The sequence below is a fragment of the Eucyclogobius newberryi genome, unplaced genomic scaffold, assembly GCF_026437365.1.
Source record: "Eucyclogobius newberryi isolate DKJ021-1_F unplaced genomic scaffold, fEucNew1.0.hap1 SCAF_5, whole genome shotgun sequence".
NCBI classification, from domain to species: Eukaryota; Metazoa; Chordata; class Actinopteri; order Gobiiformes; family Gobiidae; genus Eucyclogobius; species Eucyclogobius newberryi.
In genome coordinates, this window is record NW_027316167.1 from 22,026,626 (window position 1) to 22,048,474 (window position 21,849).

Below are 21,849 nucleotides of genomic sequence, written 5' to 3' on the forward strand. Positions count from 1 at the left end.
TTGAACACAGTCAGATGTGGCTTTAAACACATCGCAGTGTGGGGTGGTTGTGTAACTGTCACTTTGTTTTAATATGAAGGGATCAGTGTGGCTCAAACAGGAGGCTTTTAAAACGAGCTTCCCACACTTGGGAGGAGCTGTAAACAAACACATGAGACATGAGTAACAAGAGGGAAGTCTGCCGCCAAACGGTTCCTGCAGATGTATTACAAAACTGTCATGTGATACATATCACATGATAATATCATTCTCTTAATAACACATTACAGGCTGGACCGCTGTACATTTTTGTTTCAAGCATTGATCCTTTTATTTAAATAACTTTGTTGTATATGGATGCCAGTTCAGCTCGCAGTATCTTAAAAGAAGGCCTCTTTTGTGGTTCATATTCCCAGCAGGTACTCATAATTCTTGAGATTTCAGCAGGACAAGCAGATGGAGCAGGCATGCGATACCCTAAAAAAAAAAAAAAACTTGTTATGAAAAAGCATTGCAATAATGGAGCCAAACTATTTAACCATAGATTATGCAGCCTAATACATAACAAATTATACAAGGCAATGGGTTATACTTTTCTCCTTAGTAATAATTTTCAATTATTTTGGGGCTGTGCAATTAATAAAATTTTAATCGAGATGGAGATTCAGTCATTTCTAATCGTAAATGATATGCTTGAGTGTTTTTAATCAAGAGGTCCACAGCCAATCTTCTCTCAGGGAAAGAGGTTTGGAGCAGGATTCAGACTTTGAAAGAAGAAATCTGATTGAACAATTGTGATGTTGTTGTGCCTTCTATCTAAACTTTTGCCCTAAAGTTTAGATCCCAAATATCATTTTTATTGAAGTTAGCTTCAGCTTTTAAATAATAGCAGCTTTACTCCTCTTTATATTTACCAAAGAAAATATCGGCAGGATTTGAAATCAGATGTGTCTCTGTGCAGAGCTTGTTATCACTTATAAAGAGTAAATCAGACAACAGAAGTAGAATCTACGTCATCTCAGCGTCACTAAGAGTCATTTGTTTGTTCTCCAAACGGTTCAGAAACAGCTTCAGTTTGAAATGGGAGACGTTTTATTCAAGCGTTTAGAGGAAATCAACCCGTGTGATAAGGAGTTTTAAGAATACAGAATAAAACTTCTCCACAGATTAAATTTAAATGACTATCACAATGTGGTTTAGTGATGCCTCCACTTTGGTTAGGATTATTGTCAGTTGAATGGAAAGCCTTTTGTTTAAATGATAGTTAGTACTTTTGCTCATACCTTTCTCCACCTGGTCTCTTGTCTGCTGGTTTGTAAAGCTTGTATAGGGAGTCATGCCCAATGAGAAGGCTTCCCATAATAAGATCCCAAAGCTCCACACGTCACTCTCTGTTGTATAGCGGCCTGCAGCAGCCAGCAGAGGACAGCAAAACCAAAGGACAGAAACATTAGTTCACAGGAATTTGATGAGGTAACGAGTAGTTTGTGAGTTTGCAGGAGGATACATCTGTGACATATCTTTGTTTGTGAATAGAACGCTTGATATGAACCTACAACTTGATACAATGCATGTCCTCTTTGGTGTTTTGGAGGAAAATATAACTGTAAAAATGTAAATGCTGTCAAAATACCATATTCATTGCTCAAAATTCTCAACCCAGAAACCGAAAGTTATAGTATTTGAATCACTTTTGTCCTCTTATGTAAATTATCTTAATTATTGCACTAGCCTCAAAGCTGTGAAGACCAAAACTCTTTGTATTGAATTTGAACTGTAAACTGAAGAATATTTATTTTTGTATTTATTTTATACATATATTTTGTAACTGCAATTGTATTAAGCCTCTTGTAATGTTATTGTTTATATCATTGTACATTTGAATAAAATAAATAAATAAAAATAAAATAAATAAAATAAATAAAATAAATAAAATAAATAAAATAAATAAAATAAATAAAATAAATAAAATAAATAAAATAAATAAATAAAATAAATAAAATAAAATTGAACCGACACCTTAACATGGTGGAGGGGTTTGAGTGCCCGAATGATCCCGGGAGCTATGTTGTCGGGGGCTTCATGCCCCTGGTAGGGAGCATGAATCCCAAGGCAAACAGGTCCTAGGTGACGGGTCAGACAAAGATCGGTTCAGAAGCCCTCTATGATGACAACACGAACAAGGCAGTTTACGTCGCCCGGATCGGCGTCACCGGGGCCCCATCCTGGAGCCAGGCCTGGGATGGGTGCTCCATGGCGAGCGCCTGGTGGCCGGGTCTTACCCCACGGGGCCCGGCCGGGCACAGCCCGAAAGAGCGACGTGGGGCCGCCCTCCCGTGGGCCCACCACCCACAGTAGGATCCTTAAGGGGCCGGTGCAGAGAGATCTGGGCAGCAGTCGACGGCAGGGGCCTCGGCGACCAGATCGCCAGACACAGAGACTAACTCTGGGGACATGGAATGTCACCTCGCTGGGGGGGAAAGAGCCTGAGCTTGTGCGGGAGGTTGAGCGATACCGACTAGATATAGTCGGCCTCACCTCCACGCACAGTTTGGGCTCTGGAACCCATCTCCTCGAGAGGGGCTGGACGCTCCACTTCTCTGGTGTTGCCCGCGGGGAGAGGCGGCGGGCTGGTGTGGGCTTGCTGATAGCCCCTCAGCTCAGCCGCCACATGTTGGAGTTTACCCCGGTGAACGAGAGGGTCGCGTCCCTCCGCCTTCGGGTGGGGGACAGGTCTCTCACTGTTGTAGCGGCCTACGGGCCGAACAGCAGTGCAGAGTACCCGGCCTTCTTGGAGTCCTTGGGAGGGGTACTGGACAGTGCACCGACCGGGGACTCCGTTGTTCTACTGGGGGACTTCAACGCCCACGTGGGCAATGACAGCGACACCTGGAGAGGGGTGATCGGGAAGAACGGCTTCCCCGATCTGAACCCGAGCGGTGTTCAGTTATTAGACTTCTGTGCTAGCCACGGATTGTCCATAACGAACACGATGTTCAAGCACAAGGGTGTCCATCAGTGCACATGGCACCAGGACACCCTAGGCCGGAGGTCAATGATCGACTTTGTTGTCGTGTCATCAGACCTCCAGCCACGTGTCTTGGACACTCGGGTGAAGAGAGGGGCAGAGTTGTCAACCGATCACCACCTGGTGGTGAGTTGGATCCGCTGGCGGAGGAGGAAGCCGGACAGACTTGGCAGACCCAAGCGCATTGTTAGGGTCTGTTGGGAACGTCTAGTGGAGCCCTCTGTCAGTAGGGTATTCAACTCGCACCTCCGGGAGAGCTTCTCCCATGTCCCGGGGGAGGTTGGGGACATTGAGTCCGAGTGGACCATGTTCTCCGCCTCCATTGTTGATGCGGCTGCTCGGAGCTGTGGTCGCAAGGTCTCCGTTGCCTGTCGTGGCGGCAACCCCCAAACCCGGTGGTGGACACCGGAAGTAAGGGATGCCGTCAGACTGAAGAAGGAGGCCTATCAGGCCACTCTGGCTTGTAGGTCTCCGGAGGTCATCGACGGGTATCGGCAGGCCAAGCGAGCCGCGGCTCGTACTGTCGCAGAGGCAAAAACCCGGGCCTGGGAGGAGTTCGGGGAGGCCATGGAGGAGGACTATCGGTCGGCACCAAAGAAATTCTGGCAAACCGTCCGGCGCCTCAGGAGGGGGAAGCAGTGTCTCACCAACACCGTTTACGGTGCGGGTGGAGGCCTGCTGACCTCGACTGGGGATGTCGTCGAACGGTGGAAGGAATACTTTGAGGATCTCCTTAATCCCTCAGTCACGTCTTCCGAAGAGGAAGTACAGACCGGGGACTCGGAGGCTGGCTCATCCATCACCCAAGCTGAAGTCACTGAGGTTGTTCGCAAACTCCTCGGTGGCAGGGCTCCGGGGGTGGATGAGATCCGCCCTGAGTACCTAAAGTATCTGGATGTTGTAGGACTGTCTTGGTTGACACGTCTCTGCAACATTGCGTGGCGTTCGGGGAGCGTGCCTCTGGACTGGCAGACCGGGGTGGTGGTCCCTCTGTTCAAGAAGGGGGACCGGAGGGTGTGTTCCAACTACAGAGGGATCACACTCCTCAGCCTCCCGGGTAAGGTCTATTCCAAGGTACTGGAGAGGAGAATCCGACCGATAGTCGAACCTCGGATTCAGGAGGAGCAGAGTGGTTTTCGTCCCGGTCGTGGAACACTGGACCAGCTCTATACCCTCCATCGGGTGCTCGAGGGTTCATGGGAGTTTTCCCAACCAGTCCACATGTGCTTTGTGGATCTGGAGAAGGCTTTTGACCGTGTCCCTCGGGGTGTCCTTTGGGGGGTGCTCCGGGAGTACGGGGTCCGGGGCCCTTTGCTCAGGGCTGTCCGGTCCCTGTATGACCGGAGCAGGAGCTGTGTTCGCATTGCCGGCAGTAAGTCAGACCTGTTCCCAGTGCATGTTGGACTCCGCCAGGGCTGCCCTTTGTCACCGGTTCTGTTCATAATGTTTATGGACAGAATTTCTAGGCGCAGTCAGGGGTCGGAGGGTGTCCGGTTTGGGGACCACAGGATCTCATCTCTGCTGTTTGCAGACGATGTTGTCCTGATGGCTCCATCAAACCCGGACCTGCAACATGCACTGGGACGGTTTGCAGCCGAGTGTGAAGCGGCTGGGATGAGAATCAGCACCTCCAAATCCGAGGCCATGGTTCTCGACCGGAAAAAGGTGGCTTGCCCTCTCCAGGTGGGTGGGGAGTCCTTGCCCCAAGTGGAGGAGTTCAAGTATCTCGGGGTCTTGTTCACGAGTGAGGGAAGGATGGAGCGTGAGAGTGACAGGCGGATCGGTGCAGCGGCTGCAGTGATGCAGTCGCTGCATCGGACCGTTGTGGTGAAGAGGGAGCTGAGCCGAAAGGCAAAGCTCTCGATTTACCGGTCGGTCTACGTTCCTGCCCTCACCTATGGTCATGAGCTTTGGGTAGTGACCGAAAGAACAAGATCGCGGATACAAGCGGTCGAAATGAGTTTCCTCCGCCGTGTGGCTGGGCGCTCCCTTAGAGATAAGGTGAGGACCTTAGAGATAAGGTGAGGAGCTCGGCCACACGGGGGGAGCTCGGAGTAGAGCCGCTGCTCCTCCACATTGAGAGGAGCCAGCTGAGGTGGGTGATCTGTTCCGGATGCCTCCTGGGCGCCTCCCTCGGGAGGTGTTTCAGGCATGTCCCACCGGGAAGAGGCCCCGGGGAAGACCCAGGACACGCTGGAGAGACTATGTCTCTCGGCTGGCCTGGGAACGCCTCGGGATCCCCCCGGAGGAGTTAGAGGAAGTGTCTGGGGAGAGGGAAGTCTAGGAGTCCCTGCTCAGACTGCTGCCCCCGCGACCCGGCCCCGGATAAAGCGGCAGAAGATGGATGGATGGATGGATGGATAAATTAAAATTTAAAAAAGGATACATCTGTGCCGTGCTGCTGACTGACCAAAGTTAAGGGCCTCGGGAGCGGTCCATTTGATGGGTATCTGCCTCAGCCCTCCCTCTGCAGAGTAAACACCGTCATCCTTCTGGCGGGACATCCCAAAGTCACTGATCTTTACCACATTCTTCTCTCCAACCAAGCAGTTCCGAGCTGCCAAATCCCTTTGAAAAGTCAGACAAAACGGAATAAAAAGAATATCAAATTGAGCGTGGCAATGGAGTGTGGAGAAAGGGTTACGTAGTTGACATGTTGCCTGTGAGGGAGTCTGACATGCAGAGTACGAGCCTCAGAGGCCGTCTCAGATCTGTTCCCGCTGGGCAGAGTGTAACGTGTTCCTGTAATAAGCCCATGTCACAAGCCTATGTCTCCCTCTCGTACCGACAAGGTCCACTGACGCTTCATTACAGTGGCTGCAGCCGGAGACTCAGACCCACTTGGGCATATTGTGCTCTTGAAGTGGAGACATGAAAACTGCTGCGCATTTTGGTGGCCAATCAGTTCGGCAAAGCATTTATGAATTCATCTCCTTCCACTTATTCTGGCTTATAAAGGCTGGATAAATCGAGTCAACGGGCTCTGTAAGGAATATCTATACATTAAGGCACTTTAAGGTTTATCGTACGTTAGGGCTGCAGCAATTAATCGTGACTCTATTTGTAGTCATATCACCATATTGCGAATTTTATTGGGTTAAAAATGTATCACTGACTAGTCAACTGAGTAATCATTAGTTAAAGCCCTAGTTTATATGTTCGCTCTTTAAAAAGTTATATCTATAAGTTGTAACACAGTGTAACCTGCAGATAGGCAATAAACTAAACGTTAAATCCAATGCATATCTTAAAAGTACACTATGTAACTTTTCTGGTGGAGGGTCTGCTTGTCTCCATGGAGATGTTGTTGTTTTGCCTGGAATGTTCCACAGTGTAACATTAAACTATAGCATTTATTTGTGTAAAAGTGTTTTTGTTGCTCAAAAATAACGAATATTCTTACAACGAGTGAGGTCCCTTCTCCACAGATCTGACCTGTAACTTGGCCCGGTGGTGCTACCTGCTCATGTTAAAGACAAGTTTAATGGTATATGTGGAACATTACGGGCAAGGCAATAACAGCTCCATGGAGACAAGCTGTGGGCGTGCTCTCCGTTAAAAAAGGTCTACAGTGCACACTTTTTCTACTGGATTACCATTAATAAAAGTCCAAACATAGCACGGGTAACGCACATCTTTTGCTGGTCCCAAGCCTCGTGCCAGGAGAGTGTGAAATTGATAAATCATTATAAAAGTTACTTCTCACTTGCTGTGGTGATCCTGGTTCAGTTGTTCTAGTGCAAATATTGATTAGTAACACTGTTCTGTTTGCAGAAATGCATTACATCCATGCTGTTCTGAAATGTATTCAGACATTTTTAGCGATGCAGCTCTGGCTTGTTGCTCTGTGTGTTGAGTAAATGTTGATGTTGGCGATGCTGTGGCAGACTACAGTGTGCTCAGTATTTCTCCCGTAGCTTTCTCCTCGCCTTCAAAACAACCTGTTAATCCGCTCTTGCTGTATGATCAGTGATTAATGCTCGAACCTGTGTATGCACTTCTGTCTCTCAAGATACTCCATTCCAGAAGCTACGTTTTCTGTCATTTTGACCAGCATCATGGCCTTGAGGTTCAGACCCTCGATACGCAAGAAGGAGAGGAAATCACCCCCTAGAGAAAAGACAGAGAGAGAGGGAGATAAATGGAGCTTGCATTGGCACACGATGGTTCAGATTTGAGGCATAATTATCCGTGGAAACGAGGAGAGACTGACCTGAAACCAGCTCCATGATGATGTAAATGGGCTGCCTCTGTGTGCACACTCCGATCAGCTTCACAATGTTCGGATGGTCGTATTGCTTTAAGATCCTATAGAACACCAACTATTATTCATTTTTATATGTGTACATTGTGTGGTGAAAAAAATAGATTCAATAGAAAGTGAATCATGTTAGTCTAATGCACATACAGAACAAATCTATACTGATTATTATGTTTTACAATGAATGATTAGTCCAAAATGTGTGTAGCGTTAAGTTGCTATTACACTCAAAGTGAAATGTTGTGTATTGTGTACTAGAATATATTATGGAACCATCGCTTTAATATTCGATGTGAAATCAACATTTTACAGAGATAATCTTAAAATCTAAATGAATTGCTGTCGATCAAAATAAAGTAATTAAAATAGAGAAAATTAGGATTATATATTTCTATAGGGTCAATTTCATTTTTGTAAGTGTATGTAACATGATCCTTGTGCTCAAATGAAACCTATTGCTTAAAATATTTTAGTCTGTTTGTGTTTCTGTCATAGTGTTATTATAAGATATAAAGTACAACACCTGCAGAAAATTTTAAACACTATTTACTGACCTGGCCTCCATCAGAAACTTGTTCTTTTGGTCTGGAGCCAAACTCTCTTTACAAGATTTCACTGCGACAGGCGTGTTGTCAGCGCGCAGATGTCCTCTGTACACTTCCCCAAAATTACCCTGTTTACAAAATAATAACTTCATTGCAAACTCATGTAACAGCATTCAAGTTTATGAAGCGTGCATACACTGAAAGACCTTGTGTCAATATTGCAACTGATGCAACGGTTAGTAAGCACTCACTTTTATTATTAGCAGGCTGAATGTTAACTCCCTGAACAAAGAAAACAACATGTCTTTGCTGGGTCAAGGGCAAAAACTATTCTCTTTTGTTTACTGTGTAGAAAGTTGGGCGAGGTAACTTTCTTTTTTGGGTGGTACCAGTACTTGAACCAGAACCAATGCCTGGTACATTTTCATTTGTTTGTCATTATTTTATAAAAAAATGATCCTTGTTTGGTTATACTTTGAAAATAGTGTGTACTGTGTAACCAGTATTAGCTTACGCTGTGTGTTTAAGTACATGTCTCTGTGTGACTGTCTTCAGACGTCTCTGTACCACTGTGTATGACCTGTCTCCTTACGCAAGAAAAACCTGCTTGACTCGTCCTTCTGCTTTAAAATGTATCTAACATTAACACCACATTTTAATACCTTTGCTTTACTTGCTTTACACTGGATGTAAGAAGAGTGGGGCAACATTGGGCTCACTCATGGCAATGTACAGTGAAACAATTTGTAGCCATAAAGGCAAAAGAAAACATTTCTCCTATGTTTGAGTGGCACGAGCGACAAAACTGCATAGTCTGATGCATGATGGGAACAGCACATCTTGAGCTTTTTGAGGAGCTTGGTTTGGGTGTCAGGCAGTGACCAGAAAGGAGAAGCGTATTCAAATCAAGGACAAAATTTGTCCTTGATTTGAATACGCTTCTCCTTTCTATATATGCATTCTGCAGATTGAACAGCAGGTCTCTGTCACGCACATAAAAGGAGAATCTACGATGCAAAATATTGGCTTTGAAATTTGCAACATACTTGATCTGCCTGTTTGTCTTGTAGTGATGAAAACGATTAAATTACATATTCTTTCACTGCAATTGAGTACATATTCATGGGTTTCACAATTCAAAAGGATATTTGGTTTTAAGTTGTTAATTGGTATTATGTCAACCATCCTAATTTATCATGATTCTGAAAAACATGGATATTTTTCAACATTATACACTACAGCAAACCTTCCACCAATGAAAGCATCAAACTCACCCGCCCGAGAAGTGGCCCCAGAATCAAGTCATCGTGATCTAAAACCCATTTGTCCTGATAGAAATGACAAAGCACAACACCTTATATATTGGCCACATTCTCTCAGTGCAGTGTGTGTTCGTGAGACAGTGATGCTGCACCTTGATCACAGGCTTCTTGAGCACAATGTCGGACTTCTTGGTGACGGATTGGCAAGAGGAAAAAAGATGATGGATCAGTTTGGGGATGCTCTGGAAACTCTCACCATCCAGACGATACATGTTCTGACACACAGAGAAATCCTTTTAGAACATGGGACTTGTGCAGATTTAAAGTGACAACATTACACCGTCCACGCCGAAGCTTTCAAATTACACATCTCCTCCTACCGTGACGCTCTCCAAGCCGCCAAATCTGCCCACCTCTCCACCCTCATCAACAGCTCCCACCGGAGCCCTTGCACCCTGTTCTCCACCGTCAACAAGCTGCTCCAGCCACCGGACATCACTCCACCCTCCTCCCCTGACCTCTGCAACTCTTTCCTCCTTGCCTTCAATGACAAAATTTCCAAAATCAACAGCTCCATGACTGCCGTCTCCATTAACTCCATCACCACCCCCACCCCTGCCCCCCCCCCCCCCCCTCTCCCTGACCACCCACCCTTCCCTCCCCTCACCACCTTCTCCTCTGTTAACTCCTCTCATATCATAGACCTCATCACCGCTTCCAAAACCACCACCTGCTCTCTCGACCCCCTCCCAACGACTCTAACCAAGGCCTGCCTCCCTGCTCTCATCCCCCATCTCACCACCCTCTTCAACCAGTCTCTATCCCTCGGCCATGTTCCTTCCATCTACAAACTGGCCTCCATCACCCCCATCCTCAAAAAACCCACCCTAGACTCCGCCAACCTCTCCAACTACCGCCCCATCTCCAACCTGCCGTTCCTCTCAAAAACGCTGGAACGCATCGTCGCCGCCCAACTTCACACCCACCTCCAGTCAAACAACCTCTATGAACCCCTCCAATCTGGCTTCCGCCCACTTCACAGCACTGAAACAGCCCTGGTCAAAGTACTCAACGATCTCCTCACCTCTGCAGACTCCGGGGACCTCAACATCCTGTTACTACTAGACCTCAGCGCAGCCTTTGACACTATAAACCATTCCATCCTCCTACAAAGGCTGCGCCAACTGGGTGTTGAGGGCTCTGCACTTGACTGGCTCACATCCTACCTCACCAACAGGCAAGAGTTCATTTCCCTCTCCGGTCACTCATCCACCCTCTCCCCAGTTACGCAGGGGGTCCCCCAGGGCTCAGTCCTCGGCCCCCTCCTCTTCATCTGCTACATCTTCCCCCTTGGTCACATCCTCCGCCAACTCAACCTGGACTTTCACTGCTACGCTGACGACACCCAGATATACGTCACCACCAAATCCACCCAAAACCCTCCCCTCAGCCACATCCAAACCTGCATCTCTACAATAAAATCATGGCTCACTCTCAACTTCCTCAAACTGAACAGTGACAAAACAGAGCTCCTCCTCATTGGCACCAAATCCACTCTCAATAAAACTGGTCCCTTTTCACTCAGCATCGACACCTCGACCATCACCCCCTCTACCCTGGTACGCAATCTCGGTGTCATCATGGACCCCACCCTCTCCTTCACTCCCCATGTCAGCCACATTGTCAAGACCTCATACTTCCACCTCCGCCGCATCGCCAAAATCCGACACTGCCTCACCCTCCCCGCTGCTGAATCCCTCATCCATGCCTTCATCTCCTCCCGCCTTGACTACTGCAACTCCCTCCTCACTGGCATCTCCTCCCATTCCCTCCATAGACTCCAAATGGTCCAAAACTCCGCTGCCCGCCTCCTCACCCACACCCGGTCCCGTGATCACATCACTCCCGTTCTCCGCTCTCTCCACTGGCTCCCCATCAAGCAGCGCATAAACTTTAAAATACTCCTCCTCACCTTCAAAGCTCTTCACCACCTTGCCCCCCCCTACCTGTCTGACCTCCTCATCCCCCACCGCCCCACCCGAGCTCTCCGATCCTCCTCCTCTCTCACCCTGACTGCACCAACATCCCGACTCAAAACTTTTGGCGACAGAGCATTCTCCCGAACAGCACCCAGACTCTGGAACTCCCTCCCCCAACCTGTCCGCCACTCTCCCTCACTCACAACATTCAAATCCCGCCTAAAAACATACCTCTTCACCCAAGCCTATGACCTCCCCTACCCCTAGCCTCCTCTACCCCATTGCCTACTCTTCTACCCCCTGTTACATCCCCATCTTTTTCTCTCTACTTCTTCTGTCTTGTTCATTTTATCTGTATATTAATGTGTATTGTACGTGTTGTCCCCCCTGTCTGTAAATACCCCCCCCCCCCTTTTTATTATGTTCAGCGTCTTTGGGTCACTGAAAAGCGCTATATAAATAAAAGTTATTATTATTATTATTATTATTATTATTATTATTATTATTATTATTATTATTATTTTTAAAAACCCTGTTCAGACAAATATTGTGCATTCATGAGTGCCGTTTTGAATTTCAGTATGGCTGCTGGCATTTTCCCACAAATTGGTGATTTGACTTCAAAATACTTCTCATCTCATTTTTTTTTTTTAAACCACAGCCTGCTAACCTCTTTGACTGTAGTGTTGCAATCTCTACAAAAAGATTAAAGTAAAGTTGAATTGGTATATTTTGTTTTCCTTTTTAAAATGTTCCAACATTATGTGGGTACTGTATTCTAGGAGGAGTGTAGTTGTAAAAGGAAGGATCTTAAGCATTTAAAACACTGCTGGGAGTGCTGCATGGCTTTGCAAACATATGATACAAACAACTGTGAAAACGTCTTCAAAAGCATAGACTTTATGCCTCGGCTTTACTTACATCTGCGTCTTGAATGAGGAAATGTTTGTAGGATTGGTCCCACCGCAACGACAGAACATAGCCAGGCTTTTCTTGACTTTTTCGCACCAGAAAGTCTCCGTCATTCTGCAGTAGTTCTTGGACCTCCAGTCTAGGGATGGCCCCGTGATACCAGTCCTGCTGCACCAAAGGACGGTCTACATCTATGGTCGGGTTCACCTCTGAAGGTGTCTGATACACAGAAAAAACACCAATCAGACACATTGTTATTATAATCTTGATTATGATTTAACTGTGATGAATGATGAACAGGATGAAACTGCAGCTTCTGTGGGGTGTTTTCAGTCTTTAGTCAGTTGAAATACCTATGAAATGTGGTCCAAAGTCAGACTCAATGGTAAACATGACAACAAAAGTTGGGCTGGAGCAGACAAATAAATTTTGTTGCTCTTTTCGTCTGTATCAGGCAGGATCAGGCAGGTGTCTCCAAAGATACATTTGAGAATTCTCTTATGGCACATTGTTAAAGAATCCAGAGCGATGGGGTCATGAGTGTCTCTCTCTGCTGGTTGTGGTGATAAATGATTATCAGCGAGATGTTGAGGTCAGACAAGAATACAGAAACTGTCCCTCACACAGATGACCTCATGTGATGAAGCAAACGAGCAGAAACAGACTGAGATAGAGAGCAGAGAGACGTGCAGAGAAAAGGCTCAGATTCTGGGAAGTGGAACAATGGGAAAAGAGTGTCTGTGAAACCAGACACACTTTTTTTTGCTATTCAAAGTTAAGTTTAAGAAAAATATTCAAAGATAAGAAAATGGGAAAAGATTAGAATAACGGTTTCTTTAGAAATACAGATTGGTTGTTAGAATATCAGACAATCCTATAGAGTCTAGACGTTGAGGAGATTTATGGCATTTAAATGGGAAATGTAGTGTTGGATAGTAATCCAGTGCAAAACTCAAATGAGTGTAAATGAATGCACACTAAATGTAAGTCAGGAGAGAAAGCCAAAAGATAAAGAGCTTTGAGTATTTCTGTTCTGTATCTTCACTAATATTTGAAGTACTGACATACCTGTTTAGTTTTAAACAGGGAACTGAAATTACTGATGAATCCATCCAGCCCTTTGAACGAACCTTGATTCTTGTCCTGTAACATTTCATATTTAATTAATAATTTAACATGAATTAATAGTACTGATACATTACAAAATGACACGGCTGTTTATTTCAGTGACATTTCCCCCCTTAACCCATTTCCCAATGACTAAGAGTTGACTTACATTACTGTTGTTGGAGGAGATGGACACAGTGTCGAGCTCCAGAGCAGGAGGTGGGTCCTGGGATCCCAGCTGGTCCAGTTTCTCTTTGAGCAGCTGCCTCTGAACCTCCAGTTTGGCCCGAACTCCCTGAGACACAAACATCTGCTGCCGGCTCTCCTCCAGGGCATGGCTTTTACTGAACTGGTAGACCCTGAGCAGACACAGGGACTTCACTAATGTTTCATCACTTCTGCATACTTTATACTCAAAAACAATATGACCGTGTGAATAAAATGTTGACAATAAAATGTTTGGACATTCTGAGTACGTGTTCAGCAGAGCACCACAGTTTCAGCATCATTGCATATAAGGCATCGTCTGACTCTGCTGCACTCTCCATATCAACATTCAGAATATTGCACCACAGAAAAATCAATAAATAAAAAGATTCTTGAACTTTTTGAATGATGCTTTGTGTGGGTTTTTCAGACTGGTATAGTTCTTGCCCTTTTTGAGAGCTATAAAATCAGAACAGATGCAATAGTCCAACAGCTCCCAAAGTCTCTAGCACTGCGACCCCCTTTATTGATCCAATCATCCCTCAGGACCCTCCACTAACCATTCGCACTCAATTTAGAAGAATATTCAATGTTTTTTTCTATTCAATTTAAACTGATATTACATTACCATACATTTCTTTTACATAAAATAATATGAAATAGCCAGATTTAAACCCCTGACTCCTTCAAATGACCTCACCATTTCCCAAGAGTAATAATGAGCCGGCTTAACACAAGCCAAGGCTGCTTCATGAATTATAATGCGAAAGGTTCACTCCAGTTTTGCTTCACGCTTAAGCAGAACATGAAGGCCACCATTGTTAGTCAGTGTGTTGTGTTGTCTGTACTTTTTCATCATAATTATCTCATTGTATGTGTAGTGTTACTTGCTAACCTTTGACCTGTCTTGACCACATCTCTTTCAGTGTGTAACTCATGCTCAAGTTGTTCCACTGTTGACTGCTTTGAGCCCAGAGTGCGAGCGAGGTCCATCAACTCCTCCTCCACGGCTGTTAGCCTGAAAGCAGTGAAAATGTGATCAATAAAGTGTAAACAAGAAAAATGATAATGTTTTTGAACCGTCTGACTTGTGTTGGATGTTCTCAAGTGTCAGATCATTCAGCTCTATCTCTGGGGAGTTGAGTTGCTCATTTTCCTCCAAGATGCTGGAATCGAACTCGGCACAAGCTGGGTCTTCCCCCACGGATCTGCCCGAGTGCAAAAGGCGCTATTACAAGAGCATTATAGGCCAACGTCTGAGGCTGCGCTGTACCTGTTTTGTTGGATGAAGCTGTCGTACTCGCTGCGAGGATCGATGGCTGTTATGGCAGAAGACATCTCTCTGTGGATATGCACCACTTCATGATGCTGCAGAGTGGAGATGTCAAAGTACTCCTGTAGAATCTCCTTTCTGGATCAGAGGCCAAGCATAACACACAAATTAAACGAGAAAAACCGCCAGGGCTGAGCTTCAAGGTCAGACCCAAAGTGACAAACAGTCCTTCAGCTTCTCGCTCTTATTTCTCTTGGAGGCAGTGTGGGCCGTTCAGCAACTATAGACACAATCACTTTCATTTATGTTTTCATTTGTGATTTGAATATTCAAGTTCACTATGTAAAAGTGTCCAGTACCTACTTGTTTCCATAGAGATGTTAGTGCTTTGCCTAAAATATTTTACAGTATAGCGTGAAGTTTGTGAAGTTTTTAATTTAATTTAATTAAAGGTGCAATCACCTTTAATTAAATGCATAATCATTATAGAAACTACCCCGAAGTTTCAACAGTGGCACAGTTGGTTCAGCATTTTCCCATCAACGGTTTGAGCCTGGTCCAAGCCCATCCTGTTGTTTTGGCTCAGCGTAAGACCATGTCTTTCAGTCACAAAATGTGGCTGTTTTGACACTGTGTAACTGGCCCCTCAACCTCGTCTTGACATTTAATTCAAAATTACCACAGTCACATTGTAGATAACATTTTTTCAGTCTCATTGTAACTTTGCAGGTGCCAGTTAAGAGCCATTTAAATATGGAAGTTTAATTCACATTTTATGTCCAGGTCATCAAAATACACAAACGCTTATTTCAGATCAGATATCAATTACTTTTTTTGTGCTCAAGCCCTACAAATATAAACATATAATATAAAGCAGATGGTTAGAGGCGGGATAGAACCACCCATGCAGTTGTAAGTGGCAGTCGTTATATTCTGGTGCCACATTTATATCATTAAATGGTTTGAGGCATATGTGTCTGCACTTACTTCAAACTGCTCAGGCTTCAAACAGCCTTTCAGTCTTTCAAGTGTGAATTCACCAATATACTAGACTAGTGATGGCTCTCACGGCACAGAATAAAACTGGCGCAGAGGCAGAGGTGATGTCACTAGTTACTAAGGAAGAGACCGTGTTTAATCAAGGCACTAAATGCTATTGTAAACAGAAGGTGGCTCAGGCTTTAACTATGCTAAAGGTTTTTATTAGCTATTTTGTAATAAACTCAACTTAACTAAACGTTTTTGACAACAACATATTATTTTGAGCCTACATTTAGAGGTGCACTGTGTCACCTTTCTGATGGAGGGTCTAACCACTGCTTTTCTCCATGGAGAATGTTCCACAGTATGTTCCACCAGGCACCAAGTTCTAGGTCAGCGTGCGTGTGTAGAAAAAAAGACAAATTAACTTGAAATTGTAGTCCGGTCTAATAAATTATGAACTTTACATTTACATTGAGCCGTCTTTGAACCAGAAGGCAAACTGAGCTCATAGAGGAGAAATTGTCACTGAGGTCAGCGAGTTTGAGGAAGTTTGTGTTTTGTCTGTTGGTACAAGTTTAGTCAGAAGTCCACGTAAAGATTTGTGAATGAGACTTCACATCTGTGAAGAGGCAACGCTGCTCGTGGTAAAAATGCATGCTTGTCTCCCATGTTATTGCATAAGAGAAGAGAAGAAAACATTTATTTGTTCCACAGTGGGGCAATTTCAATGTTGCAACACACAGTAGGCTCATAAACACAGATTAGAAGCAGAAGTATATATTTTTTTACTTCCTTAAAAGTATACTTTAAATCTGTATAAATATATTTAACTCTAGTTTAAATATCAAATGTAAATAACAAATAATATGCACTCTTATTTCAGTAAATGTATAATTTGATAAGTTGGATGCCATACTGTGGAACGTTTCATGAAAAGCAATATGACAGGTAGCCCACCAGTAAAGCTACATAGTGCACTTTTAAATGGTTTAGTCGTCTTACAGTATGAGCACCATCTCCTGCTGCAGAGTCTGGAGCGTGCTGAGCAGAGCCGGCTGAATGTGGCTGTAGTGCTGCTGATGGTAAACCTGCGCCGCTCGGACCGACAGCACGTACTCGTTGTGGAGGTCGTAGAGTTTGACAGAAGCCTTCACGTAGCGCTCTCTGGGCTTCTCCCGCTCTCGGTCTGAGCACACAGACACACTCGAGATAATGAGAGATCTTGAGCTGTGCACAGTACACAAACTGAGAGGGCGCATCACCTTTGTTGGCTTCCTGGTACTTTCTTTTGGCCTGAGCTGCATCCTTCACTGCCTGTCTGTAGTTGTTCTTCAGCCTCTCCAGCTCTGTTTGAGTCACCTGAAACACACGCCAGATCACAGATGACTGCTACTTCAAAGCACAATTATCATAAGATCATATGATTTTCACTAAAACAGCAAAATCCACATAACGCAAACAAAGATTTATTTTATCTATAACTTTGATAACCTTAATTCACCAGGCCTAATTACACATGGGTGCTTTTGCCTTTGCACTCGCATTTTGTCTGTGGTGGTTTGAAAGCAGCTTGAGTGACAGACTGATCCACCCTCGCTGTATGAAGGAGACGTTTCACAGGTCTTTCCTTCCTGCTGCTCTCAGACTTGACAACAAGCCCTGTTAGCCCTGTGTATACTGTCATACCCATGTGCAATACTGACAATCATGTGCAACACTGACTTAATCATGTGCAATACTGTCATATTCATGTGCATTACTTTGACATGTCTATCATATTGGTGCAATATTCTCCGTCCATATAACGGCTGTAATGAGTGTTACTATTGTTATTTTTATTTTGCTTTAAGACTATAAGAGCTTTTCTATTAAGAGTGTTTTTTAAAGTTTTTATAACTTATCTGTTCTTTGTTGGTTACTTCTGTACCTACTTGTGTTGCAACACTGGAATTTCCCCCATTGTGTGACAAATAAAGGCTTATCTTATCTTAATAAAGGCGTATCTTATCTTAAACCCTACAGTACAGGATGTAAATATTAAGGTTTAAAACTGAGATGCTGTGTATCAGTCTATAGGTCTTTAACAAATCAATGTTTTATTGGTGCTGGTTCATATTTTTTGTTCCATCATAAAAGTCAAGTGGTAATTTTAGGCCTCCTTGGTTCATTACGGTACTCGTCAACATTACTTCATTATCTAAATAACAATCAGAATAAATTATACATGTCTACGATTGAAAAATAAAGATTAATTGAATAAACAATTACACTGACGGTTAGACAGCACAAGTGAATGGTAAACTGCAGATACAGCAAATACATTTTAAAGTGCGTGTGCGCGTGCGCGTGTGCGTGCGTGTGTGCGTGCGTGCGCGCGCATGTGTGTGTGTGTGTGCGTGTGTGTGTCATTAGGGCGATGTAGTCATAAAAAATGTCAATGAGGCCAACAATTTTATTAAATGCTTTTTCATCACGTTTACACAGAGACTTTGAAAAAAAGAGGAAGCAGAAGTTGAAACAGGTAGCAAACGTTTGTCTGAACTCAGCGTCCGTTTATTTTTTACCCTGAAAGTGAAATCATTTTGGTTGGTAATGTTAGACATGCTCACATATTTACATAATTTAATATTAATGTTAGTGCCAGTGAGGTGACATGTTTAGATACCATGTTGAAGCAAAAATGTACGGTAAGTGGACCACAAGATGTCTTGTCCATGATTTAGAAAACCTTAATATTGGTGCCCTCAATTTAGTAATGTAAAGGGTGTAAGGGTAATTGCATCAACCAGGGCATTCCCTTCATGAAAACAGAGTCACTGCTCAGAGGCGTTGCTATTGTGACGGGAAAAGCCAAAAGGGAAGATGTTATTTTTATGTGTTTTGCATTTACTGTGTATATGATATGAAAATATATGAGATATGCTACAGTATACACAGAGAAAAATAGCTAAAGTTGTGTTATTTGTTTTTTCTCCATTATTGTGAGATTTGCACATACAAAACAGTAACAACTACGACAGACACAAACAAACAAAGACTAGCAGACAACAACACTAGCAGACATTAGACAATAGACCAACAACAGTCTAGAAATGTCTGGAGGAGCGGTTCTCTGTGTGTGTGTGTGTGTGTGTGTGTGTGTGTGTGTGTGTGTGTGTGCGTGTGCGTGTGCGTCTCTACAAGTGTCTCTAAAACTGTCTATGCAAATGTCTCCACAAGTGTCTGTGCAAGTGTCTGTGCAAGTGTCTCTGCAAGTGTCTCTGCGAGTGTCTCTGCGAGTGTTTCTACAAGTGTCTCTACAAGTGTCTCTACAATTGTCTCTACAATTGTCTCTACAATTGTCTCTGCTCGGGACATGGATGCTGTCTCAAGGAAACCACCTCTCATCTCGTCTGTCTGTCACTTTGTGTGTTAATGTCCATTACGATACTGTGGTGCTGTGAAGGGGTCAGAGCAGTTTGACTGTGTTAACCTTGGTGAGCTCCTGTCTCAGGGCGCTCCACTGCTCGGCAAAGTTTTTGCGGAGCTGCTGTTTGTCCCGAATAAGCAGGGTCAGTTTGCTGATGGGACCGTCCTGGAGTTCCTCGGAGCGTCTCTTCATCAGCTGACTGAGGCTCTCTGTCTGAGCAACCAGCACTCCCCAAGACTGCAACAAGTACAAATACACAAAACACAAATAAGCATGGCATTCAACTGGAAGGGAATGATATCATTCCAGCAAAACATGGAAAAAAGTTGATGAGCTGAGACATTAATCATCAAAATGTTTTGAGTTTCTTTGAAGTGAACGCAGAGCATCAAAACACATACAAAATTCAGACAACTTTTAAAACCTTAAATCGAAAAAACTTCTTGTAGTTTATTCAGATAAGTTTGTTGTTTTTTATACTTTAAAACAGATTTAATTTTCAGTCTCTATGCCTCAAAGGTCTGTTTTTCTACTGATTGAGATGAATGCTTTGATGGTCAGTAATATTAATGTTGCCCATGTGAACATGCATCCCGCATCATGTCAGTGACACGGATGTTTACATTAAAACTCTTAACTTCATCAGTGACACTTCCCAGCCTCATCTGTCACTGGCTCACCACTGTTCACTTTCACTGGACCTTTCATTCTGTAGATCAGAAGTTACCTCTTTGTTGTGGTGTTGAATATTCCGGCATACATTCTGATTAGTTATCACAACATCGTCATTATAATTTTCGTTCCTCAAAAATGGTTAGGAAATAAGTGAATAATTGGTGTAGCTGACCTGTTACCATGTTACCATGTTACCATGTTTAGGTCGATTGGTTTTACATCCTTTTCTGGCTTGGCATTGTCTATTGTGCACATGATAACTTCAATGGTATTCTGGCCACACTATTTATTTTATTTCAGTCAAGACTAACACCTTATTTTTTGTTAGTGTTTATATTTTATCATTGTTTTATGCTGCATTGTGTTGCCAAAGCAAATTCATAGTTTGTGAATTTTGGACAACAGCTACTCTGACAGGTGAACCCTTCTTTGTTGCTGGTCCCAGACTCTTGAACAAACTGCCCCCCGACATGTGAACCATCACAGACTTTATCTTATAAATCCAGGCTTAAAACGTGTTTATTGTGACTGGCTTTTAACACTCTGTAATTTGAAGTGACACTTTTTTTGTACAGTTTGTTTTTACTTAGTTTTATGTTTTGTATTGCCTTGGTTTTCATTGTGAAGCACTTTGGTCACTTTGAGTGTTGTAAAGGGCTCTATCAATACATTTGATTGATGTGAAAACAATAAAATAACGTGTTTCTGACCTTATGCAGTTGGCTGATGTGGTCCATTGCGGGTCCGGGCTGGGGTCTGTCAAATCTCTCCACCAGCGCTGCCATGTGGTGCAGCTGAGCAGAGAAGTCCCTCTCGCCCTTTGCTCTCTGCCACATCCATTTCTTCATGATCTCCATCAGTTGCAGCTCAGAGTCCAGCAGACGCAGTAAAGCGGTGTTGGCCTGGGGACACCGCAGGTCCTCCCCAAAGCTCATCCTTCTGCCCACTTTTCTAACTGCAGGCTTGGACAAAGTAGTATGCCTTATTAAATTAAACTGTTCCAGTGGGTGTTGCTGTGTTATTCAAGAAGCTTTCACTTCCTTGTGAAAAGGGTAGAGGCAAAGAGGCTACTTCCTTGTGAGTGTGTGTGTTTGTTTGTGGGGGGTTTTTACATTAAAAATAACATAAAGGAAAAGAGGTGAGGGACCCAAAGACGCTTAACATATACAAAAAAAGGGGGGGGTATTTACAGACAGGGGGGGACAGCACGTACAATACACATTAATATACAGATAAAAGGAACAAGACAGAAGAAGTAGAAAGAAAATGATGGGGATGTAACAGGGGGAAGAAGAGTAGACAATGGGGTAGAGGAGGCTAGGGGTAGGGTAGGTCAGACTTGGGTGAAGGGGTATGTTTTTAGGCGGGATTTAAATGTTGTGAGTGAGGGGGAGTGGCAGACAGGTTGGGGGAGGGAGTTCCAGAGTCGGGGTGCTGTTCGGGAGAATGCTCTGTCGCCAAAAGTTTTGATTGAGTCTTAATTGAGACTCAGAGTCTTAGCCTAGAGGAGTTATTGAACTGCACATTTGACATAATATTCAAGTACTTAAGCTTTTTATGAACAATTTAATATTGGATATCCAGTAATGGCGGCGCTTTGAGCTGTATGGCAAGGGGGGGGAAAAAACATTTGATTCAAAACCTTACAATTATCATAAGGAAAAGGAGGCTGGGGTTTACGTCGTTTGAAACATTATTTTGTTCCAGCTCAAATCAGAGTGTTGCTGCGCTGGTGTGATCCAGAACATGAAGCTGAATGGAAAAATATTGAGAGTAATGTTGTGCCTGAGGTTCCTGCACAGGCCTTATTGGCAGATGACAGACGGTTGAGTCATTTGGAGGAAGTTGAGAATCCCTGGGTAAAATCTGTGCTTATAACATGGTAATCTAATCAAAACATACAAACTAAAGATACTAAATAAAGATATTAAAATCTTATTCTGGTTGCCTTATGACCAAGGTTTTGTACCAAATAGAACTGACCTGAGGTTCAAGGTCTGGATTATAAAAGGTGTAAAGGTTTTTCACGAGACTGTAAAAGATAATCAAATTAATGAGATGTTTGTCAAGGTTTATAAATCAGAACTTTCAAAGGGAATTATACAGCATCTAAAATTATATCGATGGATTTCTAATCTGGCTGGACAGCTACTCTACTAAATATTTGTCATGATTTCTCTTTATTTTTTGCTGTTTTTGGTGGATGTCAAGTTGTTTTGGGTTTGGGG

General features: G+C 43.8%; 1 protein-coding gene across 2 annotated transcripts; it reads right to left on the bottom strand.

The window, feature by feature from the left end:
- Positions 1 to 268: 268 nt before the first annotated feature.
- fes (FES proto-oncogene, tyrosine kinase) lies at positions 269 to 20,625 on the bottom strand. Of its 2 annotated transcripts, none has more exons than XM_072465704.1 (18): positions 20,332 to 20,625; positions 19,010 to 19,183; positions 16,800 to 16,896; positions 16,540 to 16,723; positions 14,554 to 14,691; positions 14,369 to 14,488; positions 14,176 to 14,298; positions 13,243 to 13,432; positions 13,035 to 13,109; positions 11,976 to 12,173; positions 9,228 to 9,350; positions 9,088 to 9,141; positions 7,823 to 7,941; positions 7,221 to 7,315; positions 6,994 to 7,117; positions 5,418 to 5,575; positions 1,263 to 1,385; positions 269 to 456 (listed from the first exon to the last, which is right to left on the bottom strand). In XM_072465704.1, the coding sequence occupies exons 1-18, from the start codon at positions 20,554 to 20,556 to the stop codon at positions 314 to 316; spliced, it is 2,463 nt and encodes an 820-aa protein (XP_072321805.1). In that variant the 5' UTR covers positions 20,557 to 20,625; the 3' UTR covers positions 269 to 313. The 2 variants fall into 2 exon arrangements, with proteins under 2 accessions (XP_072321805.1, XP_072321804.1); XM_072465703.1 differs by having other exon boundaries at positions 11,976 to 12,185.
- Between the last annotated feature and the right edge of the window lie 1,224 nt (positions 20,626 to 21,849).